The sequence below is a fragment of the Topomyia yanbarensis genome, chromosome 1 (assembly GCF_030247195.1).
Source record: "Topomyia yanbarensis strain Yona2022 chromosome 1, ASM3024719v1, whole genome shotgun sequence".
NCBI lineage: Eukaryota > Metazoa > Arthropoda > Insecta > Diptera > Culicidae > Topomyia > Topomyia yanbarensis.
In genome coordinates, this window is record NC_080670.1 from 187,248,428 (window position 1) to 187,274,539 (window position 26,112).

Consider the following 26,112-nt stretch of genomic DNA (forward strand, 5'->3'; position numbering starts at 1 on the left):
GAGCGCTCTCTCGAGCTGGTAATTATGGAATCCCTTTAGGATCAATACCAGTTCCTAATCAGTCTACTTTTCCATCTCAATCGGATCGGAAGCTACACTCGCGCTAAAAGTGCAGTGAATCATACGAACGCTTCTACATACAGTCTGCCGTCTATATGTAGCGCGCCAGCAAAGCAATCGAAAAATAACAGTTGTCCCAAGCCAGTGTGGAAAATAATGCACCGTTACTTTCATTGATGCGGTATCGATCGTTTATTTAAAAATGATAGAAACTCAGCAGCAAAATTTGAACAATCTTCGATCCAATACAGTGGTCGTTTGTCCAATCCGCCCTTGTGTGCGCGAAGTGGAACAATTAATAAAAGCGCATACTCGTAATGCGGCACTGATAGCATTTAAAACTTTGGCCATGGCGAAAAGTTTGGCTATGGGAAACAACATGCAACACGTCGTTGCGCATGTCAATGTTAGAATCAAGATACCCGTTTAGATTGACGAAGATAAGACTGGTGTGAGTCTGAACGACCTATCCCCGCGTACAACCAATAAATTCACTATTGCTGTCGAAGTACGTAACTGTGAAAGTTTGAAACCTGGAGAAACTTTTTTCCAGGTATATCCAATGTTGTTCGTATCGTGAGAAGCAAATCTCAAATCACGCTGCGCACATATCAAGGACAGATCCCTATGTGCCAAACCATGTGTGAAAGCCTCTAATGAAACAACATCAACTGCGAGCAAACCCAACATTAACTAAATCACCAACAACCGGAGTTGCAAGTCAGCTACCAACGAATGCTGGAACAACAGAATCTACGCACAGCGTGTCCGATCATTGTGATACTGCTTACCAATGATTGTCATTCGAGATTGCCAGATATAGCGCAGGGAAGCTACTTGCGAACGTTGATGTTTCTGCTTTGCTTCAATGACGTGTATTTAGTGCTGAAAACTTCTCGCCTGTTCCTGCACAGACGATCTCATAATAATTCGTCTCTTTTGCTCAATTCAGGATTTCCGATTTCTCCAACAACAGCATGAAACTTTCGCTGGTGGTGGTGTAGCAAGAACTTCGCGTGTGTGTGTTTGTATAAATCCTAAAAAGCACGGTGATCGAATTCCCACTAAAAATTTTCTGGTAGAGCTCTTGCTTTCAGGCCAACAGAACTTTTTTACTGCCGAAGCTCTGCCTGCCCGACCCAAGATCTTTGTAACTGTCGAAAACCTGTGGAGAAAGCACGGTCGATTGATAGGTAACGGGGGAAGGCAGTTCCCTTTCGACTGTCCTGGTTTTTTACTCGCCTCATATGGTCACCCTAATTAGAAGAATCTTACCAAACGTATACATCCATTTTACCCCAATTCTTCACACTACTAAAGTTTGGAGTTAATACTGACTTTATATTCCGGTAAAAGGTTATCGGTAGCTGATCAAAAGTGGTAATTCTTATGCACAATAGTTCTGGTCGTCGTTTGAGTATAGTTAGACTAATCGCCCGAAACGTGTATCCGCTTTATCCCATCTCCCACAATTCAAGTATAAAGTTAAACCTGGCTCTACGTTTCAGAAAGAGGCTGAATGCGGAATGACAGCACGAAACATTTGTATCCGTTTTACCCCTGTTCTTCACATAATACAAGTGTGGAGTTAGACTTTACTCAACATTTCAAAAAGTGGCTCATCAAAAGTAGTTTTTGTTATGCGAAACAGTTCAGGAAGTCGATTGAATTTACTTAGAATGATCGCACGAGACGTGTTTACTTGTTTTACCCCAATTCTTCCTCAAATACCAGTGTGCAATTATATTTACCCCACATTTCAGAGAGAGAGAGACTGAAAGCGACTGTTCAAAAGTATTTTTTATGCTAAATAGTCCAGGGAATCGATTAAATATAGCTGGTTCCTCTCATTACTTAAGTATGAAATTAAACTTGACTATACTTCTCAGGAACGTGGCTGGATGAAAAGTAGTAATTTTTAATGTAAAAAAAATCGCCTTCAGCCTGTTTCCGCAATGTAGAGTCAGTTTTTACTGAGTATACGAGATATGGAAAGAAGTGAGGTTAAACGAGTTCACACGTTTTGTACGGTCATTTTGATTATCTTCAACCGATTCCCCTGATTTATTTATATAAGAATTCATACATTCATTCAGCCTCTCTCTCCGAAATGAAAAGCCAGATTCAACTTTACGCTTGAATTATGAGAAGAATTGGGGTAAAATAGATACGTTTCGTGCAATCATTTTAACTATATTCAATCGATTTCATGGAGATTTTAAAATAAAAAATACTACTTTTAAACAGACACACACAGCTTTTTTTCTAAAGTGTAGAGCCATGGTTAAGTTTAAACTTGATTCATGAGAAGAATTGGGGTTAAACGGGCACACACGTTTCGTGCGCTTATTCTAACTATCTTCCATGGATTTCCCGAGCTTTTTATATAAAAATTACGACTTTGAATCAGCCGTATTCCCTAAATGTCAAACCGGGTTAAACTTCAATCTTGAATTATGAGAAGAATAAGGGTAAAACGGGTTAACACATTTTGTGCGGACATTTCGACTCTGCAGTCGATTCACAACACCTTTTTACATAAACAAAACTACTATTGATCAACTGCATTCCGACTCTTTCCGAAATATATTGCCATGTTTAGGTTCCCTATTGAGTTTTGGGGAAAATTAGGATAAAACGGGTTCACACGTTCCGTGCGGTCATTCTGTCCATCTTCAATCGATTCTTTGGACTTTTTTGCATAAGAAACACTAAATACGGTTGCCCGCATTCAATTTTCTTCCAAGTTCTATAGCTAGTAATAAAAATAAACAGAGGGAAAAAAGAATTAGGACAAAACAAGCATGATAGCGTATTTTGCGGTCATTTTCCAGATATTTTACATAAGGAGTGTAAATTTTCGATAATTGCACTTGACGTCCTACCACGCTTTTCAATAAAGTCGCGTTTTTGATACTTTTTTCCCACTGTGCGACGATTTAAATTGATGCGTTCGGTAATAAATCCTAAAAACGTCGAAAAAATATGTACTAGCCAAGTTTAAAGCGTGTTAATTGGCTACGTTAACTGTTTTTGTCAATTAAACTGACTTATACAGTTGTAATTCGCTGGCTGGCCATTTTTCAATTGGACGATCGCTTTTTAGTTGAACCTTCGCTAGTTGGACCATTGTCCAACTAAAAAGCATCTGAATGTCAAAATCTCGAGTCAAATCCACTTTGACCATCAAACTGCCAATAATTAGAGATGTGAGCAGATAATTCGTTTGTTGGACAGAGGTTTTGGCCAAACCAGCGAATCACGACTGTAAAGTTACGGTTGTTTTTTACACAAAATGCCACTACATTTTTATACGTGTCATTCATCACTGTAAAAAAAAGCATTACAACGATTCGCTCACCGAATATCGCTCCGAAAAATAATCGTCGCGTCTCCCTTGGAAAAGCACGGACAATATTATCAACATTTAAACTCGCCTAGGGTCTGCTCTATATTGAGATACTTTTTGCTCTAGTTTAAACAAATCAAAATGGAGACCGCCAATTACACCATTTCTTCTTCTTCCCTCTCCCTTTTCCAGGACAACGCCCCTACAAATGCGTAGAATGCCCCAAAGCATTCAAACACAAGCACCACCTGACGGAACACAAACGCCTGCACAGCGGCGAGAAGCCCTTCCAGTGCTGCAAGTGTCTCAAGCGGTTCTCCCATTCGGGCTCCTACAGCCAACACATGAACCACCGCTACTCGTACTGCAAACCGTACAGGGAGGGCAAATAAGATGAGGACCAGGGACGGGAAGTTCCGTCCCCGGCCATTAACGGGCTCTACCCGCCGATGGCCGTTTCGTCTGGCCTCTCGCACCACCAGCAGCATCCACACCAGCAGAACCGACCAGGACGACGTGGACGCCGGGCAGGATCGGTTGCCTCGTTAGGTTATCCTGGACCACCGCCACCACCACCTCCGCCGCCGCCACCACCACAACCACCAACGGCACCTGTGTTGGGCACTGGACCGCCCACGGTACCATTTCCACCGGTATCGTACTTTGATCGGCGCCTACTGGTAGACAGCTATCTGAATCCAGGTTTTTTGAACTATGGAAGCGGACTCGGTGGTGTGCACTGAACAAAATTGTATATATCTACTGTAGTAGCTCCGTAGAAGTATCCTTGCCAGTAAGGACATCCTGTAGTTAGTGTTGATTATTGGTTAATAAGTTTTTCGAGGTATTTTTGGCTCGCGATCCAAAGCAGAGAAGTCAACGAATAATCGTACTTAAAATTTGAAAATACGACAACAGAACCAACCCAGCAGTGAACTGATCCCAGTTACTAACATTTGATTAGTATCGTAAACGACTAGGCGATGTATTGCGTCGAAACGTTTTGACGAAGCTGTGCATTTAATTCCTTTATCTAGCGTTTCTTGAAAGCAGTTCTACACAAGATCAGCTTGAATAACCAAACAAAAAAAGGAAAACTCTTAAGCAAGCAACTTGAATCTCATTCCCTTCGGTAAGGATTTTGTGTAGCGTATAAAACTTAATCTGTTACATTTTCCGGATTACTTATTTTTCTGTAACATTTAAGTAATTAGTCTTTAAGCTGCATTGCATTATATATTACACCGAAAAAGGTGTAAGTATAGTGCGTGCAACCTGTAAAATACTCAAGTGAATTCTGTTGCCATACCTGAAAGCAAAATGAAGTTATGTTACAAAATTCGAATAAAAGCGTCATCAAAGGCTGGGTCTAGCAATTTTTTCATTTTGGTTAATTTTATTTTATGTCTACAACCTACGCAACTATCCCTAAGTGAACTAGAAGAAAACCAGACAAACATATACGCATTTTTGGACCACACGGTGTTAACAAGACAATACAATAAAGTAAATTTAACCTTTAAAATGTATTAATAATTAAATTTCCAAACTCTAGAACGCTAACACAAAATAAGCACTCTTTTCCTAACTTTATCTTCCAAATTATTAAAAAAAAAATCCCTACTTCACGATTCCCAATCTAAAATTTCATCCTCTAGCAGCTCTCCTTCGCTAAAAGCTAAATTAAACAGAAAATGATCGAAAAAGCAACAAATACTGTATAGAAAAATTGTTCAAAACTGAGTCTGCCGCAAGCCTTACTTCGACCGACATCACATTATGGTTTCAGATATGCTCACGTGTCGAAGTAGGCCTTATCGCGGACAAGAAGAGAAAAGACGTTTGAACTGTTTTTTTTTCAAAGCAAATGTAAAAACAAAGCTCCATTCAATGCAGATTTATAATGTTTCTATCATAGACCGTACCGTTTGTAAATATGTGCGCAAGGACAAACCAACACAACAAGAGTAATGTAAAGTATCATCGTAAGCTGTATTATACATTTGTAAGGCGTATTTGTCGTGGAAAGCTGGTTGAGAACATGGAAAATAGTACATCGAGTTATATTGAAATCTTTTTTACAATGTGCAGACTACAAGAAGAAAAAAAAAACAGTGTAAGAAATAGCCTAACCGAGCGAACAACGAAACTGTTAATTTAGCAAAACGTATTGCCTCAAGTTCCTCCCAAAGCGGAAAATTTGCGGGCACCAAAACAAGTGTCTTTTAAATTAACATTAACTTGAATTGCTATTTTTATTATTACTACTGAATACTATTATTGAGCATTATTTAGTTATTGAATTATTACTTAAGAAAGGTAAAAGATGAAAACTCACAAAAATATTATATTTAAAGATAATGTACTGTTAAATATTTCTACGAATAATCGTAAAATTATAAAAAAAAACTAAACTTGCAAAACAAGAAAAATAACAGATAACCATTCCATTAAAAAGAAGATGAATTCAACGAAGCTGATTGACGGGGAAAAACTCTCGAGCCAAACAGATAGAGAAAAAAGAAACTTTTCCACGAGCAACAAGTATCGAACTACTTTAGACAAATTACAATACGCATTCTTGCGGCCTGTTGAATGGACAGCTGCAAAACGAAATCTTGTTACCAGACAATAAATATACAACAACAAAAAAAATTAATCGGAACGAGTAAAATGATGCTGCTGCTGGCGCTTGAGTGTGCCAGGAACACTCCGACAAAGCGCAGCCAAGGTGCGAACCCTAATGCAAACGCTTAACAACCGCGAACCGTTTCACCGTGAAGCAAAGAAACGTTCAAAACCAGCACCGGTGCACTCTCTCCTGCATACGTGCGTGCCGCTGTGTGCTAGTGGTGGAAGCGTATCAGTTATTGTGTACCAATCGTAGCTAGCTTTGCCTTATTTAACAAGTTTGCTCAAGCGTTTATCCATGTTCTTTGTTTTACAAACAGCTACCAGAACCGGGTTTCCTAAACAACGAATTTCTCCCGAATTTCAGCGGCTCACTTTGAAGGGATGCTTCTTTTTAAGCATGTTTTGAATTTACTGCTAACTATAGTTAGACCTTAAGAATCCGTACACTTAAGTTACAGCCGAGTAAATTGTTTGTACAAACAGAAAGGAAAAAAAACTTTTCGGACTTTAAAGCTAGCAATCCAAAGAAATTTTTTTAGTGCTCTTCGTATGATTTTGACCATTGTTTTCAAAATTCACTGTACAGAAAAGGGAAAGAAAACCAAGAGCCTACTAGAAGGTAGAACCAATGCCAAAAAAACGTTTAACTGTAATTTCTAGATTAGTTTAAGATTTATTTTGACTGTACGTATATTTTTTTTAGTTGATAGCATCCCGTTGAAAAATTGTATTAACTTTATTAAGAGGTTTATTATTTCATTCTTCCAAAGATTAGTTCACTTACTAATTAGTGTGCAATTTGTGCCAAAAATAAAACAAGGTAGCGTTTCCAGCAAACTATTATTCTTGTGAATGCAAAGAGTAAAGCCGGGTAACGCCGCCGAAAAAAGAAGGTAAAATGCAAACAAACGAATCAAATAAATACAAGTTATTCGTGTATTTTGCCGATATTAAGGAAAATGTAACTCTGAAATAAGAGAAAACCGGAGAACAAAAAGTATGTCCCTAAGTATATGAAAAAAATAAAAAATATATATACAAATATAAAATAATTATGAAAAGTTTTGTGGAGTTGTTAATTTTGATCCGAAAAAAATATTTAGGTATTTCCCTTTTGAGTTTTTGGAAGTTTTTACTCGCAGAATTGATGCGCGATTTGATAGGAAATAGTAACACAGTTATTGTGTCAAAGATTGCTACGATCGTTTTCCAATGTCAATAATGGCGCGTTTCATTGGAAACGAGCCTTTCAATCATTTTGAAGCGACGATTTGAATTGCTACGTTCGGTTGTTTGCAGTTGTCGAACGTTGGCACTTGAGTTTGTATCGGTGGATTCACTGTAGCTGTGGACGAGGAAATGAACCTGAATGTTGAAACTGGTATTGAAGCAACACACTTGAGCGTTTCTGGAGACGGTTCTTGGAAAAAAACGAGTGTTTTCGTCTCCTTTTGGGATCTCATCATCACTGATTGGGAAGTATTCCTTCAAGGTTTTGGACTTCGTTGTCTAATCTTCATTCTGTCAATCTTGCGCGACCTAGCGTCGAAGAAAGGGACGGCAGAATACAACGAATGGCTGGACTCTCATGGCAAAAGCTGCGCTGCGAATAATCTTGACAATACAGGGAAAATGAAGGTGGACGCTATGAAAGAAATGGTGAAGGCGACTCGAAAACCTCTGTTGGACTTGAACCCATACTCAAACTCTGCTAAAAAAGGAATGCGTGGGTCATGTGCAAAAGGGGATGCTAATATCGGATTCAACGACATACTATGGACCGTCGATTAGAAGGCATCCCGACTCTGCATCGAACATGATGGATGCTATATGGACAACTTTTTTCCACAACTGTTCAACTGACAAGGATCCGCAGCTTAGGAAGTGTCTAGAAGGTGTCAACAACTGGTGCAAGTTGCGTGCGGCGGAGGCGAAAGGCGAGCTGGATTCATTCAAATACGACCATCCTCTTCAAAAGAACGTTGAAGATGCCATTAAACCCGCGTATGAGTTTCAGACAGGTGCGGATGATCTCGGATGGAAACTTTTGATTTGATAGAGCCTGGTTGAGTGTGCTTCGGTACGGTGACAAATTCTTTTTACTAAAAATTTTGCAATTTAGTTGTCAAATTGACAGCTCAATCACCGATACGGCTTACATATTCAAGGCTAGCTCGTTCGCTCATATATTCTTTGCTGCTAATGGATGATCGGTACCTGGTAGATCACAAGGAAGCTATCCCGATGTCCAAAACCTTTGCTGGGAACAGAAAATTACGATTAGATATGTTTTCTATGGCAGCAGCCAAATTCCCGTTTTTCGCTAATAAACACATAGACGCACTGAATATCTCCTGTGTCTAGTGTAATTATGGCGTAATTTACATCAAGAATCCATTGCACATTTTTTCCCCGCCGTAAGAGCTTACATATTGTTAATTATCAACTTTCGAGAAATCCGTTTGTTTATCTCAACGATTTCTCTGACGTCGCCAAAAACTGTCAATTCGCGGAATAGCAAGCCTTGTTTCTGTGAGCCGTGAATCGCCGACTTTTCGATAATCCAGCCCACTGCCATTTTGACAAATCAATTGCTGAATTTTCAACAAAATCAGTCTGTCAAATAGTTGAAATTAATTTGCTGAGCTTTACGCTTTTTGATTTGCTGAGTTTTCATCCCAAAGTTTTAGTGTGAATGAAACGCTAATATCCTGCACTCGAAGTGTAACCAACTTCAGACCGTTCGCGCAGCTGTCTAAAATTGGCTGAATAACACTTCGGAGTATTGTTTACAAACGTACAAAAGGATTTTGCCATAAATGAATGCAAAAAAAAGTGATCAGGGATGGAATACAAACGTGATAGCGGAATTGCTTTTTATCTAGCCGAAAAATCACAATCAGCGATTGTCCATGAGCTCAAACATCTTGCTGTGAATGTAGCATCGCAAAACGCAATGTGTCATCCAAAGACTGCAACGTCACCAGAGATGGTTCGAAAAGTGAAAAAGCGACTTGAACGAAATCCACGACGAAAATCAAATCGCTAAAGAACTGAAAACTATCCGACTGCTGCATCCGATGCATATTGGAAAATAAGCTCACGGTCAGCCCTTGCAAGTTCCAAAAGGCACAGAGCGAAGAAGTCATTGGCCAAAAGCGGTCCAATTCCGAACATCGTGGTCCTTATTCTCATAGTCACGTCACCTAGTGATTAGAAGGAAATTTTCTTCTAGCCACTAAGTGACGTGACTGAGAATAGGGGCCCCTGTTTTCTTACGATTTTTTTTTAAATTAAGCAATTCGTAAACTCTCAAAACGATAGCGTTTACTTGACCCACCATTCATATGAGCATTTGAATCATCAGTTGGCCACCAGAAGGCAGCACCCGACACAAACAATGGTTTATGCCGCTGGAACCGCAGATAGGCGCTCTCCAATTGTTTGCATCTGTCCTGGTGAAGAAAATAATAATATTCCAGACCAGAGTTAAAAATATTCAAATTTATTGAAAATTGATTATATTCAGCCGCATTCATTTTCAATATTCAGTGACGCAGCTGAAAACGTCAAACGAACAAACCGCTCATTCTTCCATGCAGATTTTCATTCGGCTCCGATTATTACACGAAGCGACCGTGCAGCAACGAATCAAACGTCAAAAAAGAGCTTCGATTATTTTTAACTCTATTCCAGACCGAATTTATGATCTTTTTAATTTAAGGTTACACTTCGAGTGTCGTACCCTGTAGTGCAGTGTTCCGCGGCGTAAGAATCGGCACTCACGGATTGGGTACCGTTTCCGCTGACTAGCGTAACAAGCATACCCAGTCGAGCAAAGAACCCACTGAAAATATTGATGGCTGATGGTCTATTTTATACGGATCGTTTCAATCCTTCTCCAAACTGCTAGGGACAATTTGGAGAAGGAATCGACGGCGATCAGACTGTCATAATTGATATGTGATAGTTATCTAATTTATTGTATAAATATCAAACTGATGCTTTCTCACATTAGTCATGGCTTCTACCAAAACTCCGGCTCCAGTGACACAAACGGATTCTAATTAGAATCGGTTGTGCTATAAGACCCTGAGTTCTGGCTGAAGAGTGCCGGAATTCCGAGTTTTTTTTTCTTTTCCTACAGAATCCAACAATCTGAGTTACTTGTGGTGAGGCTTCATCTGGTTCCCCTGTGAAGCATGTAGAAGCGATTACAATATCAGTCCCCCCTCTCGTTATCGATATATTTAACTTTATTGCAAGTATGTTTATTTTCATCAATTCAGTAATTGGTGTAAAGTTAACATTCGCATTTAATAGAATAGCTACACGCGGAATATTCACCGACTCGTCAATGGTTATCTTGCCCGTTGTGTGGATACTCCAAGCATATTTTTTCTAGGTCCATCGTTCCACGTCTATATTTCATTTGTGAATCTGCGACAACGGATTCCAGGTGCATCTTTCGATGCAGATTTTCTTGCATATTTTTTATGTTTGTAGTTTATCTTGAGAGAAAAAAGGCTCGCTGACCCACTAACAAAAGCGAACAGTGCCTGAGGTAAGATGAGAAATGTGCAGACTTACCGCTTAGCCGTTGAGGTTCTTCGTCCGTACCTTGGGTACAGAGGTTCCGGCGTTCGGCCAGGGCACAAGATTATCCGCCACCTCCCGCACGTGGCAATTTTGCTAATTTTTCTGCTTGTCACACTCGATCCGAGAGCGATTCTTGACGTTCGCCGCCTCCCAGACGTTGTCTCGTTACACAGCAGCGCAGACCACCAAAATTTTCTGATGACTTCTCCGATGTCGTCCCGTTGAACTCGTCTCTTGATTACTTTTAGTGCGTGTGTGTGCGCACCATAAAACGGAGCGGTCACCTTGAAATCGGGTGAACAAAAACTGGTTTCTCCCGAGATTCGCTTCCCTTCGCCTTTTCTGGCACTAATTTCACACAAACACAATATCGTTGTTTTAATTAAACCATGGAGAATACAGCACCGTCCTCGCGCACATGCTCCTCCTCGATATACCGACACTGGCGACTAGCTTCACGAGCGCTCAACCAAAAGACCGAATTTTCACGTGGTGTGCCGTCCACACTCCACCGGCTCAGAAAATTTATGACCATGCGGTTTGCTTTATGACAGCTCCAGTGCTACCGTTATTCCGATAACCCATCGCGGGTGGAGTGCGTTCACGCGCGTGCTACACACTCCCGTCTAATACCTCTTTATTGCACTTATAATTACCATTTTACCCACTTTAAACGTAACAAGTTTAACACAGAAATGGGGCTTATGGCATTCCGTTTGCGACTAGCATATTTTAGTCACGCCAGCCATTCAATCCTTGGCACGGAAATACTTGAAATTAGGACTCGAGTTTTCTCGCGCCTTTTACGACATCGGAGCAGGTATCCTGCAGATCCATTCTTTGCGAAGATAATTCTAGTCGCAGGATGCCACACGGCTTCTAGGCTAATTTCGTCCGGATAAAGACAATAGACTGTTACTAACCTCTTAGTAGATGACATGCCGTAAACTGCACGAAATTTCGCTGGGACTAGCGACTATAAATCTGGCGGATGTTCGCATGCAACCACCTAGCTCTTAGGCTTCGATGTTATAATTTTCAGAGAGGCACTGATTGCATTCTGGAGTTTTGACATTAAAAATGTCTTACTCCACTATCTGGGGCTAGGTGTCATTCTAAAATCTAAACTATCTCCCATGTAACGAAACTATGTAAGGTTTGCACGCTTATAACTCCGATATTACTAGATGGATTTTAATCATTCATACACCAACCGATTCAGAAACACCTAACTTAAATATTGGTAATAATTTAATATCTCCCCAATAAAAGTAGACTTTTGGAAATTGGTAAAATTAAAAAGTTCACAAAAAACGGGAAAAATACCATTCGTGAGGCAGATTTCTCAGACACAGCCGTCAAAAGAGGGCAGCTTAGTTGCTCAATGAAACACGAAAAGTCATAAATAGAAGCAACGCAAGTCCGTTTAAATCAGTTGTTGCTCTTATCCCACACGAGCAACGTCGTCTCCGGGCGATGCAATAAGCGCTATCGATTTTCGGTAACGTTGGCATTTGCACACACTCGCACCTAAGTGACTAAACCATATACGGTTAGTTTATAAATAGAGGTGACGCGTACCCGTTTGAATCAGTTTTTGTTCTTATGTCGAACGGGTAAGATCATGACTGCAGCGTCTGGGCACTACAATAAGCGGTAGACGCTATGCATTTTCGGCACCGGTGGCCGTGTGCGGATTTGTCGGGTACCAGCATGGTGTCACAGAATGATTTGCAAAGTGGGTGGGCGGGGTGGTTTGGATTTAATTCAATACGGTGTGTGCTGCTTAAGAGTGTTGCGTTTGAAAAAAATATATTTATTTTTATGCATGCGTGTGCGTTGTAACTTGTTAATCCATGTTTACGGCGCTTTGTAGCTGCGTAGGGTAAAGAGCCAATTGGTTTTCATGTTTCATATTTCGGTTATATGTTTTTTATCAGTAAGGCATCTGACAACGTGCTTCTGTAGTTATTACACTGTTCAGCAGCGTAGTATTTTATATAGGAGAGTACACTCAGGTTTTTTACGCGGATTTTGAAATTTACGCGGTTTTCATTAACGCGTTTTTATAAAATTTACGCGGTTTTCATTTACACGGCCTGTATCCCCTGCGTGAAAAATCTGAGTGTAATTGCATCGGAAACAATCACATTCCCAGCAGAACTTTTTGTTTTCTAATTTCAAACACTTTTGTTTCGTACTGCACACAACGGAAAATTTTAAAACAGAACTTACCGTCCCAGCAGCAGTTGAAGCGGGTGTTCTTTTTCGATTCAAATTCAAGCCATGTCTTAAGCGTTACTGGACTTAAAATTGTTTTCCCAGTTTAACCAGTCAGAATATCTGTCCTACCCTATGTATTTAAAACACAGTTCTAATTGCGTTTTAAGGTATACAACAAATACGGTTGGGTATACTAATTTAAATTTTAAAATAAATCTGTTTTAAATTATGAAACAAACCGCTGTACTGAAGATATAATTATGTCAGTTCTATTACCACATAAAACACCTATATAACATAAAACGCTGCAGAATTGGTTTAATAATACAATGTTTACACTACAGAGTTATAACACGTTTTAATAATTAGCAACAAGAAAAATGTCACCAAGATAGCATAAAAACCCGTTTTAACTGGTAGTGCGAACGTTGCATAACAATGTAATTTATCAAATAATTTCATTTTCCCACCACTAATCGATCAAGAAATACTTACACTTAAGATTGTTTACTTAAGTTCATTAGTACATTATTGAAAATTTAAATGGAAAATGAAATTTCATATTTTATGGAGAATCTGTATATTTCCGTTGGCGGGCGTGGGTTTCCTCATCACGGCTCTCAACATGGAACTTTTCTTTTGAATATATTTTCTGGACAGACCAGCCTATTTTTACTAGATGGATCAGCCAAATAATGCCAGTCACCTAGTGAGATACTTGATTAATTAATAGATTACCGTTAAAAGACCTTCAATAAATTATGTTTTAATGGGGAGGGTATATAGCAAATTGTAACATATGAAAACAGGCGAGTGAACAAGAATGTGTGTCGATATGTGTGATAGATAAAAAAGCTATATTTTTAATGTCACCGTGGTCGTGTCCTGTACACAACCCTTTAATTTTTGTTACGGTTGATGGATAAATTATAGACACTCGTTGTAATAAACTCGTGGATGTAAAAATCGCAAAACTGGCAACTAGAAAAACACGCATGTTAAACTGGCAGCACCAAAAATGGTGCAAGGTCGAACGTACTCGACTGTATTCGATCATCTGAAATAAAGAAAAGCAATAAAATTATCCAATTTCTTCAAAAACACTAAATTGATGAAAAACAGCATAAGTAAAATGTTTTTTTTATGCAGCAATAAACATCTTTCTAAATAACATTGTTAAATACAAATAAGAACATGAAAAGTGAAGCCTACTGGGAAATACAAAATACATTTTTTCAACGAAATCTTAATACTTGTTCCGCTTGATTGCATTGTATGAAGTCATGCTCTTTTGGTTCCGGATATTGACAGTTTATCTTTACTCATAGTCTATAGGATAAACAAGTGCACTTGGAAACACACTTCTTTGTCTTACGAGATGGTTTTTTATCAATTCATTGGTGAGCTATCCATTACAACGCCAAGGAGCGAGCTTGTTTAAACTTAATTTGGAAATTTTGAAAAGCACTACATTCTTCGGTGCGTCGTCGAAAATCTCTCAAAACGAGGTCAAAATTGTGAACAGAGACAACGGCTCATACACTATCCCTAAAAAATGATTGTAATCCATTATATTACAAGTTCAGCAAAGGTTAATCTCTAGATATGATATTTCAGTGTCGTAATAACCGGGGGTGTTTTAAGGACAAAACACTTCCCACCAAATTTTTTATGTATTGAAAAATTTTATATGTTCGTCAAAAATGTGCCTTATGTTTAAAATAGAATTCGCTAAGTTCCTTTTGAAAAAGTTGTCCTCTAAGAATATTTTATAAGTTACTTTTAGTGAAAATTGGCGACAGACTTCGGTACCTACCGGTAAACTCGTTGAGTAGGCTAGGTACACCGCCGAGGATAATTGGCTCACTAAACGGACATAGGTGCCGAGAGAAAAATCCAAAGGAAACGGGTACCGGTATCGGGAGAAATTCCGCCACCGTGGAACTCTCAGTCGGAGTAAGGTGAGTTCACCTCCGGGAACTGTCCGAGTAGATCGCGACAAAGCTGAGATCGAAATAGCTCACGAAAATCGAAGCCAAATAGCTTATGGAATCCGGAGCTAAATGGCTTGCGGTAATTTACCGCTGGAGAAGATCCGAGTAAAGTGGCTCAATGGCCCAAGTACGCAAAGCATTGAAATGACGTTATAGATGGAGAGAATGATGGAATGCAAAAAGAAACAGCGGGAGCTAAATATATAGATCAAGCGAGGCTCCGAGTCAATCCTGGAAAAGTCGTCAGTAAAACAAAGAGGTGACATGAAAGCACATCGATAATATCGTGAACGGGGCCATGCCAATTTGTGTCCGTAACCGTCTACTTTCTTCCAAAAATTGAAGCTTGATTGTCTGTCACAACAGCCAAGGCCTGCTAGTCTAAAATCGTTCATTCTACTTGATACCCTAGCATTACAGGATATAGGTTTGTGTGCAAGTGTGAGTCATGTGATTAAGCGTTACTACCAAACTCTGAGCATCGAACGAAAGAAGAAATGCGGTCAGAATGGATGTACTTCAGCGATCAGTGTGTAGCGAAAGCGTTTAAGCGGAATCCCAATGCTTCGGTCAATGTTGTGTCCAAAAAACTGAATCTGTCCAAGCGATTCGTTCAGAGCGTCAAAGACCAGGAGGGACTACATACGTACAAAGTGCAGAAGGTTCCAAATCGTAACAAACGGCAAAATACGGTGAGAAAGTGACGGAAACTGTACACCTAGATGCTGACGAAGCCTCATTATCACATCATGGATGATGAGACTTACGGCAAGGCGGACTTCCAGCGGCTTCCGGGGCTACTGTTCTTCACCGCCCAGCACAAGTTTGGTGTTCCGGAGGAAGTAAGGAAGCAGAAAATTTCAACGTTTGCCAACAAATACTTGATTTGGTAAGCGATCTGCTCACGGGGTGCGCCGTTCGCGACTACCGGGACTATAAACGGGGGGACCTCAAGGAGTGTCTACAGAAGCGTCTGGAGTGGTACTAAGCCAACGGGGTCATGAGAATTGGTTTTGTTTAGATATATTTTAACGATTTGTTCCCATCCATCCAAAAAGTGTCGTAGTCAGCGTTTTTAAAATCGTAGACGAAATTTACTTCAAAGTTTACTTCTTTACCACAGTCGAACAAAAGGTGATATTCCAAAACAGCAAGCATTGAACTGCATAACACATGTATTCCGAATATAAACATTTTATTTTGATTTGGACCTTAGCATTTGAATGGACTGCATGATACTTCAATAATAACATAACATGTTATCTAAATTAACAATTGATGATATGTCGAAGAAGTCGTGGTGACGGTCTAAAAATAAATTAGATATGGTATGAAGAGCTAGCAGTACCTTATCAATGATATTTGGAACAATACTCAACAGTGGTACCCCAGAGAACAAACATCAATTTCGAGTGTTCGAGTTATGGTTAAATTAACGATCTTTTCAAATTTAGTTTGGTACAAGCTTGAAAGCTAATCAGATAGAAAAGTCAAAATAACCTATAACTTTACCTTTTGTTCGGGATGTACTGATATCGTGGTGCTAGTTTTTTTTTAGTATTTGTGCATTCAGATGATTTTATACGTATTACTTCGGACAATGGACATGGTAGCCGGTTCTCTGTACAGGTAGCACGTGTTACGTAGTACGGTTTCCAGAAGATGTTTCCATAATCGAGTCTTAACTTTCAACGAAATCTAAGCAGCGGTAGCAACCCGCTACACGATAGTGTTATCAGTATCGTCATGAGAAAGCTGCCACTCGACGTTGCTCTCCAACTAGGTGCACTATTACAAAGATCACCCTGGCAGAAGCACATATACACCTTTTTATAGTTGTACACCGTATAGGCACACCGATCTTCCGAATCCGATGGACCCCGTTGAACACACATTCTCTGAGTGGCCATGTCGTAGTCTGCAATCGGAAATAGAAATAATTAACCTGTTTAATGTAATTAGGGCTTACAGTCCACAATACAACTCGTTTCATTATCATATCAAACGTTATTTAACCTTTTAATAGCAAACCGTAAGTTTTCTTTGTATTATTAAATGGAAAATAGTTACTAAAATGTTGTATTAAATTTTAGAATGTATAGGACTATTATAAATAAATGAAAGAGTGGGTTTTATATTAGATCGCAAATTTTTCTTATCCAACGAGTACAACCCAATTACTGGGTTAGGTTTTAGATAAATTGAATTGATTGTTTGGCAGCAATTCGTCCATTCAAACCTGGCGATAATCGGGGGGAAAATAAGATAACATGAAGGAAAAAACCCTTTGAACGTCTCGTTCTTGGTTGTTCGTAGAAAGACAGTAAATAGCTTGAAGTAAAAGGGTCAGAATCATCTTTCACTTATAATCAAAAATACTAGTTTAAAACAAAGATTAGATGTCCTAGCAAGTGAACTGGTGGATTTAAGCTCTAAAACGTTGCTGAAGATACCATATTTTATCTAATTAAAAGTATTGCTTAAGTAGCGTTAATATGGTTGTCATTTCCAAAAAGTCTTCATCTCTACTAGCCGATTGAATTCGCTAACAAAACTTACCATCCTCCCTGAACGATCCTTGGCCCTCGATCACCTTTCCGCACCAGCCGGAAGCACACGGAACGGCCGTCACACCGTGTTCGCTTTCTGCCTGCGTCGCATTGAACGTGAACGGATCTTTACAACTTCCAAGCTCTCCCCGCGACCGGCACTGGTAGCATCGTTTAATTAGAGCTGCAACAAAACCAAAAAAAAAGAGGAAAATCAATATTCTTTATTGTATATTAAAGAATCGAAAATCAGCGATCAATCGTGCGCGCGTTCAATACGTGTGGAATCGATCGTCGACTGCATGTAAAGCATAAGCAGAGTGCGATGGCCTTGAGCAATTTTAAGGTTTGGTTCATTCGCTCTCTCACGACTGGTGGTGATTCGAATGATGGGGCGCTTGTTCAAACAGCGAACCCGTCTAGTAAGAATTTTTCACTATATGAATCATAAAATGACACCGTACTTAAACGCATTTCTGAACTAAATTTTGCATCAGTTTTTGGCATTGTTACAGTTTCTTACCATCCGTTTGAGCAATGTAATTAGAAAGTAGCACGAATCCAAACGACAAGAGGGCAAATTCCGACGATTTCCACATTACTGCTTCGACTGTTTTCGAATCCGATGCGATTGGTTTATCACAGACGTTTGAAATGGAAATGGTATTTTTTTTTTCGAAAATATAAACACGTTCAGTCACAATTTTGAATCTTATTCTGTGACTGATTCTGCTCCAGCGATGTGTACCTTTCTATTCGTGGTACGATTTCTTCTGACAAGTGAAGTGATCGTACACCACGCATACAGACACGATCGACACAAAACAAAAACAGAAATGAGAGATCTGTGTGGAAGGAATTCTACCTGTTAGCGGACCCGAGCAAAAATATGTATCGGATCAGAAAAATGTATTAATAACCGCACTTTTAGACACTTATCGGTTAAAATGAGGTTATTAAGATTAGGAGATATCCAAGACCACTTGACGGTACGGGTAACCTCGTGGAACTCTTTTTTCTGTTCGCTTTAGACATTATGCGATTTTGCTCGTCATGATAGACTAATATTCTTCAATGTGTTTGTCTCAATTTAGTATTGTTTTGAGGGATATTGGTTTTACGAGCTTTATATCAAATAATTTGTGATATTTGTGTTCCGGATTAATTCTGAAATTCATTGCAAAGCAACAATTCCATTCATCGTAAATTAGATCGCGTACCATCGAACATGAGAGAAGCATTGCACTAGAATAAAACAATATTTTTACCTAGAGTATTATATTTGGTTGTAGTAATCTACTCGTAAACAGAGTTAAAAATAATCAAATTCTTTGAATGAAAATTGATCATATTCAGACGCATTCATTTTCAACATTCAGTGACGCAGCTGAAAACGTCAAACGAACAAACCGCCCATTCATCCATGCAGATTTTCATTCGTCTCCGATTGTTACACGAAGCGACCGTGCAGCCACAAATCAAACGTATCAAAGTAGGCCCTGGCATAATGTAAGTGATGATGATTGTTGTTTCATATACTTTACCGGCATTTGAAAACATTTTCCTAGATAATTAGTGAAATGAATATATTGTGAACTGAATGAATAAGGATGGATATTCGAATGAATATTTTTTCTATTCACCGCGAGTCGCGTCAGGTTCATTTTCAGCCATCAAAAAGGAGCTTCGATTAATTTTAACTCTGCTCGTAAGCACTAACTACTCGAAACTTTCGATAGAAGTGGCTGGCGAGCTGTTCCTAACTCAGCTTGTACCTGCTTAATTTGTCGTTTTTACCGTTTCTCTCTTTGTTCTTATTGCTCCATTTTTTCGATCTCACCTCGTTCAACATCGTAGAAGTTAGCTTCTCGTACATAGTCTGGATATCGATTATTTTTGCTTGTTTGTTATTTTCGTCGTTTTGATTGTCGTACTCAGCAGCAGATCTAAAATAATGTAGAGAAAGGTATTTTTATTCATTATTGTAATGAATCTTAACGTACCGTTTTTTATAGTGAAAGATAGCAAGCGGGACGAATTAAAACTCGGCGGACTGCAATATAATGGAAATGGACTGAACATTTATTTTGTTTAACATTCTTATTCACAGCACGTTATTTCGACTGGTTTCCTTGTGCTTTCTATTAACGAAAAAAAAAAATTTTATGTTGGCAGCGCGTGGTGACGTGGTTTGACATCCGATTATGCGAGGGGTAAGACCTCAAACGAAAGTCTGGTTGAGCGCAGGGCTGAACTGCGCGCGGATATCCATCCGGCGCTTGAGTCGAAAGCCTCAATCCAGGGAGAGTGGAACTAGTTTCTGTACCGGTCGCTGATATTCATTTTGTCCTCGACGTACCAGTGACAGTGCGTACGACACCGTAATGATCCGGACGGGTGGTGACTATCTTGGCATCTTCCCACGTCGCAGGTGATGCGTTCTCATTTTTAATCAGGACAAATTGCCCGGAATCTAGATTCTGTTGTACTGCTTACCGCTTGTTCTAGGCTGAAGTGTGGCGGCATATTCGTCCCTCCATTGTGTCCATATCTCATCAACTGGATGTAACAAATATTTGATTCTGGCAGCAAGTTTAGAAGCTGATAGATAATAATAAGCTCCGGAGTGAGGGCCAGCGTGGCAAGCAGAAAGTTAGCAAAAGTTGAGCAAAACGAAATGGATGCTGGCAGAATTCGAATTCGTTCAAACGCAACAACCGTTTCTGACAGAAGCGGTTAAACCAACCGATGCTGCTCACTTTTATCCAGAATCGCGCCAGAAATGTACGGCCAAGATCTCTGCACGCTTCCTGCCACATCTTTGTCAGATGTTTCGCTCGATTCGTGCTAAATTCTACCAGGTAGGAATTACCAGGTTCTTTGCAGAGTTTATGTCCGAGTTATGCCAGGGTTTAGCTCGGTTCCTGTCAAAATTTGCCAGAAAACGAGAGCGAAACCGAGTTCGCCTTAGCTCAACTAACTCGAGAGGATACGCGCAGAAATCTGACAGGGCTGCCAAACCAAGACTTACAGAAATCTAGCAGAGCGGTCTCTGCCAGAAAATTTGCTCACTGGGTGGTAGGTGTCTGTCGATTTGGAGAGTTGACACAAAGAAAGTGAATTTAAACAAGCCTCGAGTTGTGTTAAGACGGTCGAAAGGTCCTCGTACGTCAACGTCGTATTTTTGAGAGTCGCGCGGAAATGCTCCTTCATGCTTTTTACCGCCGTCTCCCAAATTCCACCCATATAAGGGACAGAGGGAATGATGAACATCCTCTTCGGCCACAGAAGCATTTAAGAACTGCTAAAAAAGCGCTTGTGGACAAATTCGTAACTTTGCGGTAGAATGCATTTGTTCCGAGGCAATCAAAAACAGCCACATAACCCTTTATTATTTTTGCAGTTCGTAGATTGGATGAACGGAGAAGTACCGGGCCCGCACAATTCACACCTCAGTATATGAACGGACGAGCTGGAGTCGTCCAGATTTCATGCAAACTTCCGATTGGTATTGCAGTTTTCCCAGCGCCTGCAGTTCGCTACACAAACCCGCACTGCCGTTTGACAGCTTTCGATCCAGTATCTCTGGTTTAGCATTGCGCTCATCAAAATTGACGCTGCGTGCAAATTTTGAAACTTCTGACAGAACCAGTGTGGTGTATCGATGTTCCTTGGGTAAAAACGCTGGATGGGGGACGTCGTACGGTTGGCTGGAATTTTGGAGTCGACCACTTAGATCTTAGAAGTGCGATTGGCCACGCATGTCTTCCACTTTTTCGGTAGCGACGAAAGCCAGTGGAGCACGATCTCCGAAACGCTCCAAGCAAACAACTCCATCAGCTCTAAGCGTGGTAGTGGTACCTGAAGAATAGGAGCTACTCTAGCCTTGGCCGCCACTAGATTCGATTAAAATCCTTTCATTTTGGTCAACCGAGCGTGCATAGATGACAGCGGCATACGCAGCTTTAGAAGCATCTGCAAACCCATGACGTTGCAGCTTTCCTTCAGAGTGCGGAATCCATCTCTTGATTCGAATCCTTTCAATGTGATGCAGCGTTTCTTTCAAAGTAATCCATTCCCCCAAAATGTACGCTAGAAGTGGGTCGTCCCAACTCATGTCATAGAGCCATAGGTGTTGGAACAATATCTTCATTCGTATGATAACCGGCGCATCCAACCGAAAGGATCGAAAAACTTCGACGAATCGGACAGCAGCTGACGCTTACTATTCGCGCTGCCGGAGGTGATTTTGAAACTGAATGTGTCTCCATGAGGATTATTTGATCCCGAAAGCCTTGACGGAATCGCCCTCTTGTTGTAGCTTCAACGGAATAGGTTTTTCTTTTATAGCATCGCACTCCAAAAGCTGCGGAACGTTAGAACACCACTTTCGTAGAACAAAACCATTGCTTGCCAGAACTTCAGTGATATCGCTGCGAACAAGCTTTGCTTTGTCGATGGAATCCAGAGAGCAAATAATCCTAATAGAAGTTTTTCAGAATCCCTTCGGCTGTCAGCGCAACCTGTTGCAAGGCCGCCAAGGCTTGGTACGCCGCGTTCGCCGTACCGTAGGTAACGGTCAGCAAACGGTAATGTTCTAGAGATTATTCCAGAATGATGCGCTACGTTGCGTTGGAAATCGGAGTCTTCTTTGGTAACAAGAAGTTCCCGGCACAAAATGCAATCTTGTACGTACGCCAGCGGGAGAGTACGTTGAAGAGCGGCTCGTTCACATTTGGCCCCACAAGCAGACAATCATTCAATGACACTCCGGAAGTACTCTTGCTCGACCCGTCGAACATGACACGAAGTTTTGTCGTCGTACTATCCATCTTCCAGACAGCGTGATGCGGAAGGTAGTATGATTTCTCCGGTGCAACCGCCGCCTCGCATGGTGCTACTTTCTCCATGTGGCCGAGAGCTACATACTCAGCCATAAACTTTAAGTGTAGTGTTGTTTTAGTTCTGTATCGATGCTAAATTTTCTCTCCATTGCTTTGAAACGCCGGATGCCAGCAGTGGTCGATTCGCCCAGTTCCGGCGGCTCCATAGAAGGTGAAGGCCACTGTCTGAGTGCCTGTATCGACGTTCTCTCTTCCCTCCCTCTTGGAGGCCACTGTCTGGGTTTCTCTGTCGGACTTCTCCCGACATTCCACCCTCTTGGCATAAGCCTGCTGTTTCTGTCTTGCGACACGAACAGTTTTCCGGAGCTCCAGGAGACTCTGCTTTAACTCCTTGCTTATGTTTTGCTTTGCGCTAGTGAACTCGATTATTGAATCGAGCTGCTCCACCACTTTGCGCATCGCGGATAGTGGCCCGTCCAGTGCGATGGTAGGGCTATCTCCTACCACTACTGGGGGGTCACTGGTGCTATCAGATGCAGCACTCGTCGCTCCACTACTCTCCCCACGGGGGGGAGACCTCGCCAAACCACCTCTAGCAAAGGGGTTTGGCACCTCCGTTTGTTTGTTTTTGTTTTTAGTTGATTCCATTTTTGATCCCACGAGAAGCGCGAGAATAAATGTCCGCCACGCCAGAGCTCCGCATTAACGTGGTAAGGGACGCTTACTGTGGGGGTTGCACAGGTACCCCACAGGCTCCGTTAACGATCGAGCATCTTTTTCACCCCCTCGATCACTCATCCCTCGGCACGGGTCGCTTCACGCCTTGGAATTGGGGTTATGACCTATCTTGCTTTACGTGGTGACCGCGGCCCAGATCATCACAACCATCCTCCTTTACCAGGGCTTTGGACCTGTAGCTCTGGTTCTCAATAGTTCCATGTACGTATATTATTACAGACATGCTACTATTGAGATCCGTCATTCGCTAGCGGAGTTACGGTCGAAGGGTATGCAAACTACGAACCGTCCTTCTTCGTTCCGGGATATGGTGGATTTAAAATGCTCAGCTGCATGAAGCTCGTCTGGGGTGAGCTGCTTGGTTTTAGTTATCTCCTCCACTTCTCAGAATTTCCGGAGTGTTTGGTCCAGGTTGATTGTTGTCGTTAAGCCGAGTACCGCACGACGTTTGTTGGTATCCGATGTATTGAAATGACCACCAACCAGGCAGCCAAAGACAGAATTCTGTACTATTGGTATGCCTCAACCGTCATACACCTTACCCGGTTCTAGAATAGAAAAAAAGAGCTTCTTACCCAACAGACTGTCGATCTTACCGCACATGTTGTAGCTTGGATCGGCGAGAGGCGCCTCAGTCAAAGCAGTAATATCAACGTCAAACTGTTAACACAGACTAACAGACATAACACTATGAGGGAATTCCCTCAAAAACATCGATCCGACAATTTTCCCAGAACACTAGCTCCACCTTTTATTCACAGTCCCAAACACTCATTTACTGGTGGGTTAGCCTTCAGGTTTGGGAACAATTTTTCACTAGTGGTCTATCCCCCATATGCTTGTTCATATGTCAGTGGCGCCATAATTTCAAATGTGGCCACAGTCCCAACTACAATTATTTTTAAAATGACCGTTAAAGCGGGCGAAGCTTTGTTTTTGAGTGTTATGTCTGTTAGTCTGTGCTGTTAACTCGGATGATCCGGAATCAGATGATTTAAAATTAAAGCCTCCACCACAATGACGATCGAATCGCGATGATATTTGCAGCATGACTGCTTCAATTATCTTGCTGGGTTTCACGGTGGTGATACCGCGCAAAAGAGTGTTGGCATTGCGCCTTTCCAGGCCAAGACGTTTAAAGGCTGATCAGTGAACTCATGCAAGCAGGGTCGATCAATGCACGTACTTCGTGAAAGACGTTGTTTTTACCCAACACCTTAATTACAGTCCATGGTAAAAACTCAGAAAGTTCACAAAGCAACTGGTTCAGAGATCCGTGATATATGCTGTTTCAAAATCCGCTTGTTTTACTTCTTTCACCTTGGTTGACTTTTGATTCTTCGCAGCTGTTGATTCATTACTGATCTGGCTGGAATCGGAGGCAGACCTGGCACCACTTGTGCAAAGCAGTGAATGATGCTTTTGTACACGTTTTGAGCTTCGTTCAATTAAACTGGACCTAAACGTGAAGAACGTTGAACAGATAAGTAAGTTCTCCATATAGAAGTGAATTTCAAGTCCCAATAGGGACCCTTACACGCGCAATAAAAGTGTCATTACTAAGTAGTGTCATTACTGGAATTGTATGGGAATTCCACATTACTCGTCTTACACGTTCATTAAAAGTGGCATTACTGCTCAGTAATAACATTACTAACGCCTCGTGTACGGGGCCCTAATATAAGTAATTCCCCATAAAGGCCTTCAGTTTTTATTTTAAAAGCATAGTTTGATGCAATGAGAGACGAGCAGGCCTATTGAAGGTACACCTTTACCTCATGCCGACACCGTTGTTCCGGGTATTCCGGCTTGCCCGCGACGGTTGGCCGACGACCAAGGGTGCCAACCATCCTTGGTGGGGCCCAACGAAAACCAAGATCACCCCCCCCCCCCCTTTATCGGTTTCAATGCAGCAGACAGTAAAGGCCATAGACGCGGTTGAAAGGACATCGGGAGTTCAACAGCAGAAGAAGAACCAGGTTATGAAGGAGCAACATAAGGGGCCCCGATAAAGGTCAGATTGATATAAGAAGCGAAAGAGGAAGAAGTAGAATAGAGGTTTGTGGAAATGTAAAGAATAAAAGTAGAGTTTGCATCGGCTAATCAGGCATTTCCTTGCCACCAGTGAAACTCCAGGATAAGCGTGCCGACCTTGAGGACTTTGTTTCAGAGAATCTCAGCAGTGCAGGGGTACATACACAAAGCGATACAGAAGGAGTTCGATGAGTTGAGTCCCCGGCGTACATGCTACTAAACTTTAGGCGTGGTCATCAATCCCAAGAAGTCATCGAAAATTCGGATCATCTGCAAGGCCGTGGCCAAGTTAGATGGAATCGCGCTCAACACGATACCGTTGAAAGGGCCAGACTGACCAGATTCGAATTCGGCGAAAACATCGACTGCTTTGGCGTCATAATCCAACAGACCCTATATGTACATTTGATAGATGAGTCTTCATGTGGACAAGAACAGCTCAGCTGAAGGCATGCTCGCCAGTTTGTCCGGAAACCCGTATTCGTACGTTATTTGCTATAACTGATCCCGATCGATAGTATCACATGCAGCTATGAACAGGTAATAAGTGATGAATGGGCACGTTTTATTCGCATTTTACAGAATTTGTGGAATCACGAATATTTGGTCCGTTGTGGCGCATCAGTAAAAGTTGTTTGATGTCGGCCTACGAACTCCCTTGCTAATGGTGATAGACGGCGACGAATAATTTGGGAGGGCACCTTGTATGCAGCGTTCAGCAATGTTTATGCTCGTTAATTGCAGCAATCCAGCTTAGCACCCTCTTTATAGAGGGGAATACTCCCTCCATGCAATCCTCCAGTAAAACCTCCTCATGCCAGATCTTTTAATTCACCCAGGTAAGTGATCTAGCCAATGCCTCTCCTCTTAAGTTAACATACCGCCCTCGGTTTGTGAAATTTTGAAAAGGTGCGCTTATAAAACAATATACGGTCCGTCTTAAAGAGAGGGTGGCAGGTTAACGGTTCAATACGGTACTTTTTACTTCACAGTTTGCGCCTCTCTTCCTATTCACTCTGATGAACGATAGGAAAGCTCTGAAAGCTGGAAGCTTTCACCTTTATTTACATCCTCGTTCTATCTGTCAA

The 26,112-nt window shown here is 41.1% G+C and overlaps 2 protein-coding genes across 2 annotated transcripts in view; one reads left to right on the forward strand and one right to left on the reverse strand.

Annotated features, from left to right (window-relative positions):
• The window catches only part of LOC131684455 (zinc finger protein 1-like), a 109,023-nt gene extending 103,993 nt beyond the window's left edge, over positions 1-5,030 (forward strand). Inside the window, exon 5 of the mRNA XM_058967362.1 lies at positions 3,602-5,030. Within this exon, the coding sequence (XP_058823345.1) occupies positions 3,602-3,801 (200 nt within the window). The 3' untranslated portion in view covers positions 3,802-5,030. The remainder of the gene's footprint in view (positions 1-3,601) is intronic.
• An 11,014-nt stretch (positions 5,031-16,044) lies between these two features.
• Positions 16,045-18,164, reverse strand: LOC131684480 (protein quiver). Its single transcript, XM_058967409.1, has 3 exons — positions 17,932-18,164; positions 17,419-17,592; positions 16,045-16,777 (listed from the first exon to the last, which is right to left on the reverse strand). The coding sequence occupies exons 1-3, from the start codon at positions 18,005-18,007 to the stop codon at positions 16,548-16,550; spliced, it is 480 nt and encodes a 159-aa protein (XP_058823392.1). The 5' UTR covers positions 18,008-18,164; the 3' UTR covers positions 16,045-16,547.
• Positions 18,165-26,112: the final 7,948 nt, after the last annotated feature.